General features: G+C 43.1%; 1 protein-coding gene across 2 annotated transcripts in view; it reads left to right on the top strand.

The window, feature by feature from the left end:
- The window catches only part of LOC120540832 (leucine-rich repeat-containing protein 43-like), a 45116-nt gene continuing 25790 nt past the window's right edge, over nucleotides 1-19326 (top strand). Inside the window, exons 1-6 of one of the 2 annotated variants that reach the window (XM_039771916.1) lie at nucleotides 1-232; nucleotides 2706-2957; nucleotides 4578-4688; nucleotides 5070-5206; nucleotides 10323-10561; nucleotides 16016-16218. In XM_039771916.1, coding sequence (XP_039627850.1) covers nucleotides 146-232; nucleotides 2706-2957; nucleotides 4578-4688; nucleotides 5070-5206; nucleotides 10323-10561; nucleotides 16016-16218 — 1029 coding nt within the window. In that variant the 5' untranslated portion in view covers nucleotides 1-145. The remainder of the gene's footprint in view (nucleotides 233-2705; nucleotides 2958-4577; nucleotides 4689-5069; nucleotides 5207-10322; nucleotides 10562-16015; nucleotides 16219-19326) is intronic. The other variant, XM_039771915.1, reaches the window with a different exon arrangement.

The following is a 19326-nucleotide window of genomic DNA, read 5'->3' on the forward strand; positions in this document are numbered from 1 at the left end:
ACCAGGTAAACAATATTAACTCTTGGTCGCGTGCGGACTGTCGCACAAAAAAGCGCGAGGAGACCGACTGACCTCGAAAAGACTTTTTATCAGTTTATTGAATGAACTTCAGAGGTGCCTTAATCTGGAGGGGCCGTCTTTAGCCATGAGCGAGCACTCGCTTTCTGCAGCCTTTCACGGTCGTCTGAAGGCGCTGGGCCTTACCGAATTCCCGTGTGGCATCGGAACCTGGGTAAATGTGTTAAAAGATCCGGCGCCTCGATCTCCTAACGGTTGGTGGCGGAGGGAGTGTGACGGGGGGTGGGTGCAAAGTGACATTTTATTGCTTAGACCAGAAAGCAACACCACCGAGGGGAAAAAAAGAGAAACCGCTGCCCAGATGCTGTGGGCATCACTTACGACAAATCACACGGCGACCCGGCAGAATCTGTCCGCTTTTTCAGATTAATCAGTTAAACAATAAGACGTTCGGCATTAATCACCAACTGGACACGTGGGCACATAGCATTGAATGCCTCGATTAGCATCGATCTGGGGGGGACGCAACTCAGTGCTCAATTCTCGGAATGCAACGTTTTATTTGTAGGCTGGAGAGTGGAGGTGTCTTCATTGTTATGATGATAAAATGAAAGAAATCTTAATGAAATGCATGATACGGACCTCACATACACTCGACAAATAAAATCACTGGCTTGTGCGGTTCATCATAGAACCCCTGACTGTCAAACAACAATTTCATTCAGGGAAGGAACCGTCGTGCTTTGAAGAGGTTCCTAATTAATGGATAAAACAGACATCTTTAATGTATAGCGAGCCTCCTAGCAGAATACAACCGATTAGGAAAACCTGAATTTCGCCTGTGTGACTGTATACAGCAAGAGAGCCCCTTTAAAATGAGAAATCTGCTAATTATAATTCACAATTCTGTTATCGTCTCATAATGGCTGTTTGAGTTACCTGTTACGGACCTTCTTAAACAGAGACTCCTTGTGGAGCCTTCATCTGGGTGGGTCTTTTGGGAGCCAAAATGGTTCACCTATGTTATCACGTTAAAGAGAACCACTTTGACACCTTTTACTTTTAAGAGTGATTACCACATAGAGTTAGGAAATTACTACTACTATCTCTTCTTTGTCTTTTTCTTCATCATCTTCTTCAGCTCTGTTGAACATAAAGCTCGTATTACAATATATACACACAATCCAGTCAATACAAGATTTTCAGAAGAGGGTTAAAAAATAAAGAAATTCTACTTAAAGTCCCAACAGGTGCAATAAAGTTTTTATTTTCCTTTTGGTGACAAAATGTCTGTCTGTCTGTCTATCTATCATATAGTGCCTTTCACATTTATTTATCATTAGAACATAAAGATTTAGATGAGAACAGGCAATTTAGCCCAGCAAAGCTCACCATTCCTATCCGCCTAATTCCTCCAAAGTAACATCGTCAGATACATATACATACTGTTATAGTGACCTTCACCTCTATCTATCAATCGTATAGTGCCATTCACATCTTTCTGTTATACAGTGTCCTTCATTTCTATCTGTTTGCTGTATAGTGCCTTTTACAGCTGTCTGTCTATGTTATGTAGTTTACATTTGCATTTGTTTATTTGGCCATCACTTTTGTCCAAAGTGACTTACAACATTTGAGATTCAATTGGTGACATTTCCTTTGTTTTTTCCAAATGGAGCACAGGCAGTTGATGTGATGTGTTCAGGGTCTCACTGTGTCAGTAGTGGGATTTAAACCCACAACCTCAGGATTTGAAGTCCAAAGCCTTAGGTACTGTGCCACACTGCCTGCCATATAATGCCTTTCACGTCTGTCTGTATATCTGTCATATAGTGCCTTTCACATCTGTCACGACCTTCTGTCTGTATGTCTATCTGTCTAATCCACTCCATTTAGAAATGCATACAATTGAAAGTTCCATAGTTTTTGCTTTTAAAGTTCTTGGCAGTGGGTTGAAAGGTGCTATACTGATTTCTCTTATCATGGTTTGGTGATATTTCCCAAACCTCCTTTCACAGGTGCCCCCCTAAAGCAATGGGCAGCCTAACCGATTGGTTAAGGGCTTCCAGGGGAAAACCACAAAGCTGCGAGTTCAGATGCCACAACTTGACCGGCTGTGGGTCACCGCAGAGATCAAAGCGCTTGTCTGCGCGTCATTTGTTGCAATTTTCTTTCCCAGGAAGAGAAGAAGGGGCTGTACGTGTAAAGCGCACGAAGTAAACGGCTCTGCTGCTGTACCTGATCTGATGTATGTCGAGTTCAGTCACAGTCTCTGTCTACCATGAGATTTACAGTAGTTACCTCTTGTTGACTGTGAGACGACTTTCTAGCCCAAATGAAGTTCCGTGTTTCATTACATTCTTGTTTACGTTCTTGTTTATCGCGCCGCTGGAGAGTGCCAAGGTGTCGTATTTTGATCAGATATGCCGTTGAGGATTTCTTCACTGGTGATAATACGAATTCTACTACATACAATTGACCCATCTATCCTTTCCCAAATTCCCCTTACTCCAATTAAAGGGTCTCATAGGAGGCTGTGCCTGTCTACATAGCTTTAGACAGAAGGTGCAAATCGGCCTCGCTTGGGGGCTTCCTTTAGTGCCCAAGCACAGCAATGGTGTCTCTTTGCAGCCAGACCCATCTCGAGAACATTCACCTCCTTCATTCCTGCTCCTTTTTCCTTCCAGAACAAGTCACATTTTGAGTCAGGGGGAAGTAAGAAGAAGAGCAACCCCGACTGGGAAGAGAAGGACGAGAAGGAGCTGCTACCCAACACCCTGACCGAGCTGTTGAGGACGGCGCAGTCCCCGTGGCACCACAAGGATGACTGGAGCTTGGAGGAGAGGCAGCTCAAGGAGCTGGCAGTGCACAGTCCAGAAGCCATTGAAGACAGCTTTGTGTTCTCCTACTTCAGGTCACTGCGTTTTGTGGATAAAGGCGTAAGTAAAAAAGAAAACAAACAAACAAAACAGTCCATCCATGGCACTCCAAACCTACTATGCCCAGAGCAGGGTCAGGGCGCAAGGCAGGAACAGACCCTGAGTGTGGGACCACACATACTTTCTTTAAAATCAAATAAATTAGAAGCTTGCTTTACTTCTACACTTTTGTAATGCATGGCCTCAATGCAGGCTGTTTCTAAATTTACAGCTAATTCAGAAGAGAGTTAGGAGTGCAAACCGAAATACAGCAGCTCATCTCCATCGGCCTGATCCAAGGGCAGGACCCCAGACGTACATTTCTAAGCAAATGAAGTAATTCATGACTTACCTGAGCAAAAATCCTGGTCTTCGTAATCAATTAGTTCAAAAATGAATTGTATTTCAAGCTGTCCATCAATGAGCAACCCGTCTGGTCACTTAATCAGTCAGTTCATTAAATAATTGTAACATAAGCCGTCGATTGATGGCCAAATCAACAGGTACAATAATCGAGAAATAAGTGAACTTAGTATAATATAAACAGTCGATTAAATAAGCAAAACATCCAATCAGTACTCCAAGAATTACTAGTTAAGTACATAGGCAGACTATGAGCAGAGTACATCATTGACCAAGTGATCGAGTCTGTCGATTCGTTAATTACAAAGGGCACCCGACCAGTGTCAATTGACATGTCTTTGAGTCGTAGGGGATGTCGAACTTGACGACTGCACTTGCCGATATCGTCACCTGAACTAGAAATTGCTGCTGGGGACGACACACCAGCATGACGACTCTCCAGCACAAGCTCACTGCCGTTCCCCACAACCAATCACGTGCTGCCTGACCGACAGCAATGTCGAGTTCGGTCACAAATTCGGCACCTTTTTGTTTCTACCATGAGATTTCCAACACCGGAGCTGGTTTTCTACTTTGCGAGGCCCCACATCTTCCCGCTCCTTGTTCCTCATCACTGCATTGAGCTACCAGCTGGGTGTTTGTCTCTCCCGCACACAGAACCCACCACTACGACTAAAGACAAAAGAAAACCTGTGTGAAGTTTTCTCTTGGCATGTTGTAGACTGAAGTCGCTGGGTGTGTCGGACTACTTGAACGGGAGGGTCTCAGGAGTTATTTAGCAACTGCCTGTGACTTGCTATGATGACGAAAATGCAGTCTACCAGTGCAAATCGCCGGTACGTTGTGTGATAGCACATTTAATGTGTAAATTCCCCAGCCCATAATCAGTTTTAATTTAAAATAAGCTAAGTAATAAGTCCAATCAATCAACTAATAACTCAATAAACGATATACAAGTAATCAACAAATCAGTGTGGGTTGTGATTAATTGCTTTTATTATAGCGAATTAATGTGATCCCTTAATTATTAAATTAGCTAATTATCTGTTCAGTCATTTAAATTGGGGGGGAGGCTCCCATCCCAGTTTTGGTCACCATAGGCTTGTTCAAGGTGCTTCAGGTGACGGGTGGGCCTATGGGTTGCAGGATGTTCAGATCGATCTCGTACATCTTCTGTTTTGACTGCTGTGGAGCGGTTGACCGTTCCATGTTTGTTTCACACACGTCCACTCATGAAGCTACTGCACTTGCTTCTTTCCTTTTTTTTTCTCCATACAGGTGACCATTGTGGATGAAGGTTTGCTGAAGTTCTGCAAGCTGGAGGAGCTCACGCTGAGTGTAAACTACATCAGCGAAGTCAACGCTGCTCATCTGCCGAGGTCCCTGAAGGTAATCAGACCTTTGAGACGTCAGTTATCACTCTACGTTTTTTATGGGCTCTTGTGGTACCTCTGTGCCGACATTCATCTAATAATCATAGTCATAATACATTGATAAATTTTATTTAATATTGCACCTTTCCCATGCTTAAGGCGCTTTGGGCATGTGACGCTTCTTCAGCCTTCTGGTTTGCCAATGGAGCCCATTTCATTCTCAACCGTAATGTTCTAGCCTGTGATGGGATCCTCTGGTTCTTCTCATCTGATTAATTCCACTGTTGGTGCCTCCACTTAACGTCTGACTCGCTCTTTGCTGCAGCCCAAAAGGCATTGTAGTGCATGGAGGGCACTGACCGTGATGACATGATACCCTTGTTTCACCCTGTACCAGGTCCTCGAGTTGTGTGCCAACCATATCACCAGCCTTGAAGCTCTGTGCCAGGGCCCTCCAGCTTTGTTCCATCTGGGCCTGGGATACAACCGACTCTCTTCTCCCAGCGAGTACAGCTACCTGACGTCTTCCTACTGGCAAGTAAACCTCCGTGATCTCTTTATGTATTTAATTTGAAGCCATTGTTTTCTTTGTTCAGATTCCAGTAAACGCCATCATTTGTAATAGGCTGGCAGAGTGACAAGGGGTGGCATATCATAGTGGAGACAACCTAGAAAGAGGGGGAAAATGAGCAGATGTACACCATTGTGGCACACAGACATGACCAAGGGGACGGCAGACTCTGTCTAGGGACATGATGGCCCAGAATAGAATCCACATTAAGCAGGGCCCCGGCAGAAGGATTCTTTGAATCCTGCCAAAGTGAGCCCCAAAATAGGCCGTGAGTGCTTGGTCCTTATTGGAAGGAACCTGTGCTGGTGGGGGCTCCAGAGGCTCAAGACCATGTAGACCTACTAGTGACTTGAAGTATGGTAACCCTGGTGTGGATTTAAAGACCTATTCACTCTCAGGACAACTAAAAGAAATGCTACACCCAAAAATGACTTTTCTTTTTAACTGTTTTCCATAGCCCATGTAGGTTTGTAGTGATGGTTGACAAAAATTTTTAACCTCACGTTTTCATGGAGAACAGACATAGCTAAGATTCTGATAGAATGGGCCGCAATGGTGACCAACACTGAGCAACTGCAAACAAAAATCTTACCCAAGTTACACGTCATGTCATCCCGTTGTGAGCTCACAATGTGCATAACACGTATAATTATTTTGCTAAGATATTGTTAAACCAATCTTGCCGTGGGATTGAGTCTTCTGTATTGAAGATGGGATTCTTGACCAATAAATGAGGGCGAGGTGGGGTCTTTAATTCAGATGTGTGACCCCCGTGTGAGGGAATTTCCTGTTTGTGGACTACTTTCATTTCCATATAACAATATTCTATCAAAAAATACACGTTATTATACGTTGTTGAGCGTACAACTGGATGACTTGAGGTGTAGATTATGTGGCAAGAGTGACGAGACATTTCATGGACGTACTTGATATTGTTTGCCTTGTTGGTCACCATTGGGTCCTGTGCTGTCACAAACTTTTATGTTCGTTCTCCATAAACACATGAGATTAGAAGTTTTTTTTCTTGGCTATCACCACAAACTGCACTTAGTAAGTAACATATAAACAAAAATGTAATTTTTTTAGGTGGCGTATTTGTTTAAGTAAAGCATTAGAAGCTGTACTGAGGAAGGAGGCACCACAGGTTCAGAACTGTAGATGATAAGCGTGAAGAACGGAACCTTGAAGGTGAGGAGGTGTCTGAGTCGCCCCACTTCATGAACAGGGGGATCGATAAACTGGATGTGTTGCCTCAGGTTGTGTGTTCATCCTTTTCTACTTGCTTTGTTACAGAAAGAATATTCAAAGGTTTGGAATTTAGAGTACAGGCTACCCGTGGCAAATAAAACTGGAACTTGAAAATACATGGCTTGCTGGAAGCTTTGAAGCTTAAGCATTTTTTACGTCTCTTATACTTATTTTGTATTTTCAATATAATAACATTTTCAGTGTGCTTTCACTTTCAATTAAAACACTACTTTTGTTTTTTTTTTTATTTTGCTCTTATCGGCCTTTTTCAACGTTGAAGTGACGTTCAAGTGCTTTGGCTGCTCTTCCTAGACATGGCAGTTATTCCATAGAGCTTCATAAGGCACCACATTTAGCACCTTTTGATTGGCTGGCACCAGACTTGAATTTTACAACCATGTTATTTCTGCTGTAAAGCTTTTCTATGGAGTAAATTTTGATTGACCACATGATGTCCTGTCCTACTGATCTTGCTCTGTCCAGCTGCAGGAAGACTGCGCCTTTTCTTAGAGTCTGGCGCTAGACCCAGTGAGCTGTCCGGGAGATCGCATCTGATCACAAGGACTGTGTGATGTAGCAGGGTACTTCTGAGTTGCTTATCAACCTAAAATGTTTACTTTGTACTTAGAAAGGATGTCGAAATAGCCTGTGCAAGCTTAGCGAATTAGCGTAAGACACCCCAGTTCAGAGTGTTCCAACGAAATGTAACGTTTTACTTCATGTGGTTGAAATATTTCATAAACAAGAATAGCTGTGTCAAATATTTGAAATATCAAAGTGTGTGTTTCAATTGAAATGTTTGATGTCTAAATGTTCTTGATTGAAATAAAAATGTCATTTTTCGCCCTCTGATATAAAGGGCTAGATCCCCAGTAAAGGATGAAAAATCACATCATATTTGTAATCACTGACCTTGAAATAGTCTACAATGATACCCCACATTTGAATGTTTGAAATTTGTCATTTTTAACTTTCTAAGAGAAGCTGTAAGTGGGTCAGGAGACCACCAGTAAAGAATCATATATCTAAAATATGATCATATTTGTGGTCACTGACCTTGAAATACCATAAAACGACACCCCTATATCACTGACCCCTATTTTTTTGTATTTATCTTTTTGAAGTTTTGTGAAAAGGAGTAACTTTGACCCTTCGTATCCAATTTGGGAGGGTCGGTTGATGTGGCCTCCTCAACTCATTTTTACTGAAGACACCTACTGGTTTACTATTTATCATAAAAGTTTACAGTAATTTTCCAAAAGTGGACTGCAAAGAAAGGTTGTTTCAGGCCAAAAATAGGAGGGAACCTCAATAATTTTCCATAACCAGATATCAAGGCGAGTTGAACAATTTATCATATGTGGGGTTTTTCTTTTACTGGTGAGTCAGAAGGTGCTGGACAAAAAAAAAAAAAACTGATTTCATGGCATTCACATATAATTCTTATGAAGACAATATGTAAACTCCACGTTCAAGGTGGTGTCAGTCATACACAAGGCTCTCTAAAGATTCATGTTACGAAGGGATATGTGTGTGGCAGGCCTTTATCTATTCCTGTTTACTTCCATTCATCTTTACTCTTTCCATCATTTCGACACTGTGAGATGGAACCTACTTGGGTATGGAGTACACCAGGGCAGGATGACTCACCATCATGCAGCTTGCAAACTAACTCACATGCTTAAAATTTAAGATTAACTTTTAGAAATGTGTAATGGAGCCAGAATTTCAGAGGAAAGCTATGCAGATTCGGGAAGAAAATGGCATATCTACTCAGGCAGTGATAGGACAGGGAACGTGCGGAGCTGTTAGACAGCAGCATACACCACCATCCCACAATGGTCAAGCTTTGTCAAACAGTTGGTTAGTGATGCATATAAAATAAAGTATCGTAAGCTAATGGCCCGTAGCATTTCTTCATGCTGCCATTTGTTCTTGTCCTATTTTTATGTAAAAGTTGGGGAATGTTATTTCAGACCTCTGTATGCTGCAATAAGAGTTATGGATTGTATGACCATAACGGCTCGAGCTGACTTTCTGTTGCTCTGAAAAGTACGCTCTAGTAATATAAGGAAGGAAGTCTGATTGATCTGATATCCGAAGGAGTTGTGAGGGCATCGTCTGGTTATGACTCTTCATTTTCACTATCAATATTTCACCCAGATATAGTCTGGAATGTCTGACGTTAGCACAGATCCCTTTAATGAGCTTTAAAGGAAATACCAGAATCAGACAGGAAAGACCGCGTCCATGTCACCATAAGATGAGTGGTCCACACCCTGTTCTGGTTTTAGTGAGATTTTCCTTGGTTAAAATAGAAGGGGACCGCCACACAGTCGTTTAAGGTGATGCAATCCATAGCAATGATTTTTCAGAGTGCAGCCCTGATGACTTTTCACACATAAAGAGGAGCTGAGTGTGCTCATGGAGCTGGAACATCTGCATGTTCTGGACATGGTGCTGTAAGAGCGGGTGAATGGAGTCCACTAATTTCACCTTACTGGAATCCGGTGTTGCTTCTTCTTGGCTCTTGAGTGACCTTGGTCGTGTCACAGAGAAGTCCTCACTATATAGTAAACCACACAGAGATAGTCACCCCAGTTTGTGGACTATTTGCCAGTTCTTTTAATGACACAACAGTGAGCAAACAACGCTGAGATACACCAGACAACTTCTCTTCACTTCTAGCGCTCACCTCACTAATTGCTCCTCCTTCCTTTTCAAATAAATCAATAAACTTTGCTAACACTCTCCTTAACTTGAACCACTGCTTACACAGCGGACTCTACAAATACTGAGACCCCAGCTCTGTATCGTATTTTTGATTTCATTTTAAAATGGATACATTGGCCCATCTTTGCCCATCAGTCTACACTCAATAGCCCGTAATGACTTTGTGAAAACAGGTCTTCAGAAAGGCTTGCAAATTGTGCATTGTAATTAGTAAGAAAAGGCGACAACAAACAAAGCAAAACCCTAAAATGAAAAATAATTCAACCCCTGCGTAATACATGCGTGCAAGGAAACCGTAATTTCTGGATTGACATAAAAGTCAGAATTCGGGAAATAAGAGCAGGTTAATGGTAACAGGAGGCCAGCTAAAAGCAGGACGGTCTGCAGTTGCGGTGGGCCATACGACAGAGTTATGCTTTTTTTTTTTTAACCATTTAGCACACAGCTAAGCCCGACACTCGGGTAGTCCCTGTCTTTAGGGGTATTTGTACCCATGTCTAACTGCAAGTGACACAGAAAGCATCTCGTCTACGTCCGCTTTTTTGAAGTGTGGTTCTTTTCTGTGAAGGGTGAGCAGTCCAGGAATGTGATGTTGGAGTAGGCAGGGAAGAGTTACATGACATGCACATACAGATCACAGTGTGATTGCCGTCTGCGTTTTCTCCCGTCCACATTGCAGTGCCAAGCTGGCGTTTTCAGGTGTATGCGGCTCTAGAGAGAATTTTCAAGAGCCTCCATTTTTTAGGGGTAAAACTACCGTGTTAGTGTGGATGAATAGTGAAAATAGAGACTAATTTCTGCATTTTTTGAAATGAAGGCTGGACAGAAACGAACAAAGAATGGGCAAGTGAATGTGACTGTGCTGTAAAGAAATATCTCCATTTGTTCCAGTAAAGCTGATGTAAGGAGAGCTGCAAATTGAAAGTAAGAGGAGATGAAGACTAACTAGTGGGTTTTAGACAAAGGGGAAAGGAAAAAAAAAAAAACTGCCAACAGGAAAAAATTCACACCATGATGAGGAGCAAATAGGGTCAAAATCCGCTACACAGTGGAGCAGCCAGGGCTTCTCTAATGTTTTATTCTGCCTTTGCTTTGCAGGCCTAACCTTCTGTCTCTTGACCTGAGCTTCAATGACTTGGACTGCCTGCCAGCACTCGTATCGTCCCTTCGGACCGTAGGGCAGCTGAGGTGTCTGGTCCTGCAGGGAAACCCCGTGGCGCTCTGTGCCTGCTACCGTGGATTCCTCGTGGACAGCCTGCCGAACCTGACCGCTCTTGATGACATCCGGATCACGCCAGAGGAGAGGAACCGTTTCGCGGGGCTCATCAAAAGAGAAGGTGTGTGGTTAGGACTAGCACCTCACTGACGGTTGGTCTTTGCCAATATGACATATAAAGATCTAATCTCCGTTTCAGTTCACCGATTTAGCTGTTCATCTTCCCTCTTGTTCTGAGCTCCTTGCTGTTTTGTGAAATGTAGGTGGCGATCTCTGTGTTTCAGTGTGTAATCCCGTCTAATTGTGTTTCCGTGTTCTCCTTCTTAATGTCCGGCCATTCACCCACTGTCTGTCTGTCTCCAGTTGTGCAGAACAGACTCATGCTATCCACATCCCTTTAGTAACCATGGCGGGAATAATCAGACGAGAGCAATATGGTACAACAAGAGATACTGTATATGTATTTAACTTGCTTTAAAATGTAGGGTCCACCCTCAAAATACAACACACATCCCGAGAGAAGCAAATGGAACGTACAGTCGCCATTCCGTTCTTAAATGGGAATGCTGACCACTATACAAGTCCGGTCCAGCAGGGTGGAGGTCAGCGTGAGTCGGCTTCTGGCTTCGTGATGAATCTTCACCGTTAATAAACACTCACTTATTTTCATATTCATAGAATTTTTTTATGAACCTTGCCAGGTATGGGCAACTGTTCCACTGAGGTGTCTATGTTATTTCTGGACTGTGCCCATATAACACCTCACCCTATTCTAATCACTCATGGCCTCGTCCTGAAAATAACTAACCCTGGAATTGTTCACAGTTAGAACTTGGAATAGAAGTGGTGGCTGTTATGACCAACTAGGACAACTAGCCTGCCTGAATCGTCTCTCACCTGTTTATGTCCCATCTTTCTGTTAGCTTGTTAATGGCTTTGAAGTCAACTTCACAGATTACAGTGACAAACCTATTACTACACTGAACCCACCCTTAAACATCGTATTTTCATGGGAGCTGAACTAGCCTTTGAAAAGAAACGACTGTTTCATGTCTGAGGCCCACTTTGATTGCACAAACTGGAAGCCCAGCACCACCATCTTCAGAGTGTGGGAGCACTTGGAGAAAGTCCACATATGGACCGTGCCAGCTCCACACCCCATAGCCCAAGCTAAATCTTAAGTCAGGTCTTTCCTTTTCCATGGTGATGATGTGCCTATGGTGGTTCACCTGGTTAAAAGATTGGTAACTTGAAGGTCGGACTCCAAAAACTCTTTTGTGTGTGTCTCCGGAGAGTGTAACAAAAGACACAAAACAAAGTCAAAGTTTTGGGGACCGTCCCTGTTTCGTGAAGGTTTAGCATACAACTGACCAAAACAAGAACGGCGGACATTTATATAATGAAACAGCAGGAGGTGATGTATTAAGCAGGTGGCATTCTGGGAACCGGAGATGGAGTTGAGACTTTGAGGGTTGTAACCCGGAAATGACCTCATCGATCACGATCATCATTGGGGTAATTCTTCAGTTGTTCTGCAGGGGAAAGAGGAAAGAGTTAAAGTACAGCGCCAACCCCTGGTCTGGAGATCACTTACAAGTATTTGAGCCCGTAAACTGTCTCCCTTTCGCACGTGTGTGACGAGAGGAAGCTGAGGTATGCGAAAAACAACAAATTCCTAATACAAGAAGTTGTGTATGGTGATTAAAGGATTAAAAATAAAAAATTAAAATACCCAAATGCACCCGAATCTCTCGTTGAAAGCCAATTAAACGATGACTGGACCAGAATGCAGTGTGACAGATCGAGTGCGCTATCGTCCTCAAGAACCCTCCGATCAAACGCTAGATACCAGGTAAAAGTCCAATTATCGACTTTATTATTAATAAACAGTGCACAAAGCACCCTTCTCTCCACAATACTCATTAAACAATACACAGTTCCACAATAATCAATCCTCCTACTCCCAAACGCGTTGCCACCCTTTCACCCAGCTCAGCTCGCCGTCTGGGATTTCCCATTGTCCTTTTCTAGTGCTTGACCCAGAAGTGCTTCTGAACCTGCAGTCCATGTGACTTCCTAGCACTTCCTGCAGCGGCCCCTGGCGGCCTCGAAGTTATCCAGCAGGGTTGGGTACTAAAACTACATAGTCCATGATGGCCTGCTGGAATTCGGGACATCTCCGTGTCGCAGGGAGGGCTCCCTCTGGCGGCTTGGGGGTATTGGCCGAGATGAATGGCCAGCCGATTTTGGTGTGGGGCACATGTGCTGACCACCATGTCTCCCAGATGATGCCAGTCTATGTGCCCATGAGCAATCGCCACCACAACATACTCGGCATGCGTGGAAGGAACTGCTGATTTAATCCAGGGGATAATGCTTACTTGATTGACTCATTTAGTTGATGGTAATGGACAAGAATTCTGATGTGGGCAAAAATTTCCACTAGAGAAAGAGAACAAAATATGATTTGATTTCTCTGGGCAAAATGTTTAGAATTCCCCCTGCAACCCAACCCCCTGTCTGTCAGTCTGTCATCTTTGCAGCATACTTGGAAAAGAATTTATCACTTCCTTTCTGCTGAGGGAAACTGGGGGAAAGATGATCTGTCATGTAGATATTGGAGGGGGGAGGCGCAGGTTCTTTTGTTTTTCTTTTCCCTTCAGAGTAATGAGCCGGGTGGAGTTGGCGCTATGTGGAGGTGGAAAATCCAGCGTCGGTGAGCTGGCATCCTGTGTGGTCTGTTGAGCAAAGGAACAAGAGTGGCACATCGAGAACGAAAGTTCCTCGAAAGATGAATGGGGACACCTCAGACGCACACGTCTACCCGTACGTCTGCACACATACACCTTAACGTTGTTGTAATCAGCTACCAAAAAAAAAAAAATGATCACAGGACCCTCTGTTTTTAAAGAATTTATTCATTAAATGAAAGTTTGGTTAGTTGCAAAGAGAGCCATTGCAATTTAACCAAAACCAAATTAGAAAAGAAAGAGTCAGCAAAAACTAAAATAAAATTTCCAAAAGAAAACTAAAATAATGCACCAAATAAGGAAAGAGATGATCCGCTGTGGCAACCCCTAATGGGAGCAGCCGAAAGAAGACAGAAAAATGAAATTGAAATATTAACCTCAAAACTACAAAACCAACTCATTTACACCAACCCTTAATGTGGGCCTGTCAGTCAAAAGAAGAAAACCAAAATAACAAGAAGAGAGCTGGGCAGGATCAGAAGACGAGCAGCCGTCAGCGGGGCAAGCAAAGAGTAGAGTAGCATGAGGGGCTACGTGATGAGATGCATCCAAACAGAATTAATCGTAAGGAGTGTCCTTAGTCCAGGAAACAAAATGAAATAAAACAAATCATTGAAGAGCATTAACTCCAAAACAGACGCAGCTTTGGGTCTCATTTTTATGAAATGTTTGAAGGATGAAGGGACCGGCACAATGTCGTGGAGAGAAAACATTTTTCAGAGGCACAGTGTTCTTGTGAAGTTGGTCTGAATCCACCGTATAAGGGGCATGCATTGAGCTGATGATGATGAGCACAAAGCAAATGAAGATTAAGAGGTGGCATGATTGAAGTGTTTAAAATTATGAAGGGTATTGGTCTAATAAATCAAGACTGTTAAATTAAAACTAGCTGTGTAAGCCTGTGAGGTAAAAAGCCCAGCATCTTAGAAACCATGGATTCTGGCACTTCAATCAATCAATCAATCACATCGGTTGTGCATTAGCGGTTAAGCAAGGTTCACTTGTTTGGGGGTTTCATTATGCCAACGTGCTCACCGCCTTTGTCTGTCACAGGCTAGGCGAGTTTCTCGCTCGTTTGTCTTTCCTTGGCAATTTAACTTGGCCGACGGAGTCGCTTTCTTTCAGCTTCATGCTGTAGCCTCGTACTTATTTCTTCTTCTCACTTGTTAACTTGGGTCCTCCTTGCCAGGTCTTTGAACTTCAGCACTTCCGGGCCGGACAGACAGACACTTCCACGCGTAGACATTTATATATAAGGCGAGTTCATCAAGAACATGGGGACACAGTAGTTAACTTGTTAAGAGTAAATTTCGCAGAAACATTAGGAGGTTTTTCTTTACACAGAGAACTACAGACACATGGAATAAGTGACCAAGTAGTGTGGTAGACAGGAGGACTTTAGGGACTTTCAAAACTCGACTTGATGTTTTTTTAGAAGAATTAAGTGGATTAGACTGGCGAGCTTTGAATGGCCTGTTCTTGTCCAGATTGTTCTAATGTTCCAGTGAATATGGCGGAGACTTAAATACTGTTGAGACCGCTAGGGGGAGAGGCACTACACAAGACTCTTCCGGCAGTTTCTACACTTCCTACACTCATAGGAAACTAGACTGGACAGCAGCTAGCAGTGGCGTCACACCATTTCCTTCCCCGTATTCGTCCAGCATAAACTCATAACACGTTCCCTAAACTCATGTGTTTGCCAATACAAATCTAGATTCTCTTAAATATTTGTGTGACACATCAAGTGTCCATGCAGAAAAGTAAATATTCACAAAGCACATCTACACATTGAGGCTGTTAGAGGGTTCTTTGCACTCCAAACCCCAGACCACCACTCAGGAGTTGGTCCAAATGGAGCCTTTTATTCCACACACTTCCTTATTTACGGCCAGCACACTCCTGAATCCTAACAGACAGCATTGCAGTAACCCGCGCTTTCCTTCTTTCCTTCCATCTTCCCGACTCGGACTCACCTGGGTGAGGTGGACGGCTCTTCTTCAAGTTGGACCCTGGAGCACATCCAGCAACCCCTAGGTCAGGCAGGACCTCCAGCTGACCTCTTCTGAACATGTGTCTATTCAATGGCACCTGCCCACCAGAACTACAACTTACACGCAGCACTGCAGTTCTCCAAATGGGAGCAACTCCAGAGTGGTGCTACCAGATCTTTTCTTCTGGAGACAATGTGGCCCCTGGAGGTAGTCTTCCCCCGTCCTTCTATTACACCATGTTCCCAACTGGCATTGGGAATGAGAACAATCGCAGCCCATGCCCACCTACCTGCCCTCTCCATCCATGATGGATGCCAACCCATCTGTCCAGGATGCACACACTTCAGACAACCACCTGCACCTTTTACAACATTCTTGTCTGTCGTGGAAGCAGAGAGTGGCAAAGTGCTTGATTCTGTTTGGATGTGTGAGTTTCTGGCTTCTGTTGATGGTCACTGCATTTCTTGTCGGAGGGTTTATGTGTCCTGTGTCATCACAATACTCTGACTGCTCCTTCACACAAACGCACAAGCACCATTGAGCTCCATCTCAGGTCCCAGGCTCTAATGCCTTGACACAGTGGAGCCACGGATTCATCAACCACAAAACACCAAATACGTGCAGAATTAAATCAACTTGGAGTAAAGATCATTCAAATTAGTTAAAGGAAGACCATCCAGAGAAAAAAAGTGAAACCCCTTCATGTGTCCTACACTTCCCAGCACTGTTTTATGGATGTATTAATGAAGTAAATTCACCCACCTCTTCTGCATTGTAAATTGACATGCCAACAGTTTCTGGCTCATGGCTGATGCCCCTTTTGAATTTCAGATCTGCCCTTGGCTGAAGCAGTAATGATCATCAAAATGGGGAGCATTAAAGGCCTGCCCAACCCAGTGTGCCAGCCAGATGCCGACAGTGCCAGCGCCTTTCCATTGGTGAGCTTCAGCTACAGAGTCACCTATGAGCTCCTCTGCAGTCGTCCACCACCGTCCAGGTGTGAGCAGAAGACCGACGAGTCACACGATGGCACGGTAAGCTGCTTTTATTAAAATGCCTTTCATTTCCGTCTCTGACATTCACATGAAACTGACCCGCTGATTCCTGCCATTGTGTGCTGCATTGGAGGATCACAAGAAAAGACGGGTGGTCCACTGGAGTTGTGAGGAGTAGCACCACCCATGTTTTCTGAGGGACATCTGAGGAAGTGTGGCTAGAAAAAGAATAGGCGGCCAACCGGGTGCTGCTCAGAGTTGCTTGGCACCTCTTGGTGTACAATGCTGTGCCCCAAACTTTCAGTTTGCTAAAACACTGGAGTTACTCCCATGATTTTTTATAATGGTTTGATATCCACCATCATCACCAAGTGCTTCCTAGAGCAATGGCGGCCATTTTGGCTTTTAGTGACTTCTGTCCAGATAAGGAAGCCTGCATATAAGTGCGTTACTGACCTTTATTTAATGTAACGTCTTTCCTAGAAAGGATCTCCTTTGATTTTAATTGGAGTAATTTGAATAAAATCAAACAAAAAGGGCCAGTGAGTGATTATTAAGATTTATGTCATTTTGGGGTCCCTTTTGTTAGTGAAAAATAAAACAAACTTGTCTATTTTTAAACAGAAATACTTACATGAAAGAAGAGTTTGATATTTCTCTTTTGTTACAGTTTTTCAGCAGAGCTCCAGACCTGCTTTCCAATAATAACTGTCTGTAACTTTCAAAAATGTTATATTTCAATAATCTGAAGCACAGTTTTTCATAGATGCTCAGAAAGTAACAGCAGCACATCAGTTGATGCCATTTTTACATCACTTGTATAGAACTCTGTTGAGCATATTTGGGTTACGTTCTCAACTGCAAGGTATTGTAAAGGACTGTTAAAAAGCATGCATTTAAACACATGCACAGGTCGGCCCATGCCATTCGCAGGTTTACAGTTTGTGGTCACGAGCTTGTCATCAATAATTATATGGAAATTGTTTTGCCAGTTTTGCTGCCCGCTTCGGAAATCCACAGACGACACTGTAGCAGCTTCTACTTAAATGGACTGCAAATCCCAGCAACCCCGGGAGTACCGCGAGGGCTGCTGGGTGTAACAAGATGCGGGCGCTAGCTTTCAAAGTAAGCCAGACGAAGCCCGTTTGGATCGCAATCGGTGGTGTCGTTTTGTTTAAGAGTATCATTGCACCGTTGGATTACAGTTTTCTTGGCATTTATGCTCCTGTCCCCACTTCTAGTGAGATTTCGACAGCTTCTATAAATCTTCACCTACATCGGCGTCACGGTAGGAGGAAACTTTACTTAACGTTCAGGGAGCTGCTCACTGGGGATTTAATTTCATAACTACATCACTTGCATCTGCATCTTCGAAAATGGACCATGTCGCGAGTGTTTATGGTTTTGTGCGTAGTGTTGCGTTGGATTTCTTTTGTGTATATAAAATGTATCATTGCCATTAAATGTAAATTAGTTATTACCATTAATATACACGCATATTGTAATTGGTTACGTTTTGTGAAAAGTGACAGTTCACTAAAGATCTGCGCACTTTGTCTCATCAGCCCGCCTCACCCACGTGATCTTTTTGCGCCGTGATCGTCCATCTCACTTTTCACGCAAACGTTTTGGCATCTAATTTAGTGCAATACACTTAGGAGTGTGCAGTAACCGTGGGTCCAAAACGTATTCGTGGATTTTGGCATTCGCAGGGATCCTGAGCCCCTAAACCCTGCGAATCGCAAGAGTTTACCTGTAGTTACATTTTATTATCGGTTATTTTTGACTCACTGTTACAAAAATATGTAATAAACAAAAACGTGATAACTCGCTCTTGGATAAAGTAACTTTTTAGTTCATATTTTTATGTGAGACATGCTTTTAATTAATTCAGTTAAGCAACTCTCAGAAGGCATCTGAATGTTATGTCATCTGTATATTCCCTAACTAATTGTATATCTTGTCCATTTTTTCATAACTTTTAAAACTCGACTTTGATATATTGGGGAAAATTCGGCGAAAAGAATTGCAGTAGCATCGAGTCGCCGGCAGATGGCAGGCTTATCCCATTCTGTTTAAGGTGCCAGTCACGAGGTCTGTTTACAGTTCTCTCAGCGCGCGAGCGCGAATTCCATTTCGCAGTCGGTGTACATTTCTAGTGTATTAATACCAGTTTTGTAGGTTTTAGTGTTTTGAAGATAAGTATTTTTGTTGCTTTAGATTTTTTTTCAGAAATATTTTTGTTTATTTATATTTAACCGATGTTGAGAGAATTTACTCCTTTGCAATGTCTGTACAGCAAAGCTTATTATATGTAAATTAGGTGCTATCGTCTCATACCAAATCAAGATATAAAGGGGTACCAAAATTCCCCTTACCCCGGAAAGTCCTGATTGTGGCGCTCAATGGCGGAAGATCGGCTTGTCTCTGTTATTATTTATCGTGCCAGCCCTGCTGTCGGGTGTATCACTTTTTGAATTTTTAAGATTTTATCACACGCCATGATCTTTTTACCATTTTTGGACTAGAGCCTATTATTTCTATCATTTATTTAATGTGTTGTTGATGAATTAACGAATCCGTCATCACACATTCTCACATCACAACTTGAGCCTTTCTTCTTCTTTTCGAGTCGCCGTAACAGATGGTACCTTTAATGCAATGGGGGCGATTCCGTTTAACAACATTTAATATGCATAGGAGGTGGAGGTTAGCAGCACACGCTGATACAGCGCCTTGCCTCACCCGCCACATGACAAACCACCTCAAGATCCCAGATTAGGACCCGAGTGCAGCCCTGCAACAGGTGACACCTCAGCACCACGCTAGTTTAGATAGAATGGAACCAGTGTGAGGTTTTTTATGGTGACTGGAGTGCCAATTTTGCCACCAACCCCCAGGTTTTTTATACGCATAACTGAGAGTATTTCATTAGACACACGCAGTTGCTTCTACATTTCATGAATTTGTTTATTCATTCATTTTCTTAACCCCCATATCCAGATCCTGTGGCCACAAGGCAGGAGTGCCACGTGGCCAGGGCGACATACACACAGAAAGGACAATTCGGCACCTCCAGTCCACCCAACCTATACGTCTTTGGACTGTAGCAGGAAAGTCACACAAGCACAGGAAGAACATGTTAAT

Source organism: Polypterus senegalus, chromosome 12, assembly GCF_016835505.1.
Source record: "Polypterus senegalus isolate Bchr_013 chromosome 12, ASM1683550v1, whole genome shotgun sequence".
Taxonomy (NCBI): Eukaryota; Metazoa; Chordata; class Cladistia; order Polypteriformes; family Polypteridae; genus Polypterus; species Polypterus senegalus.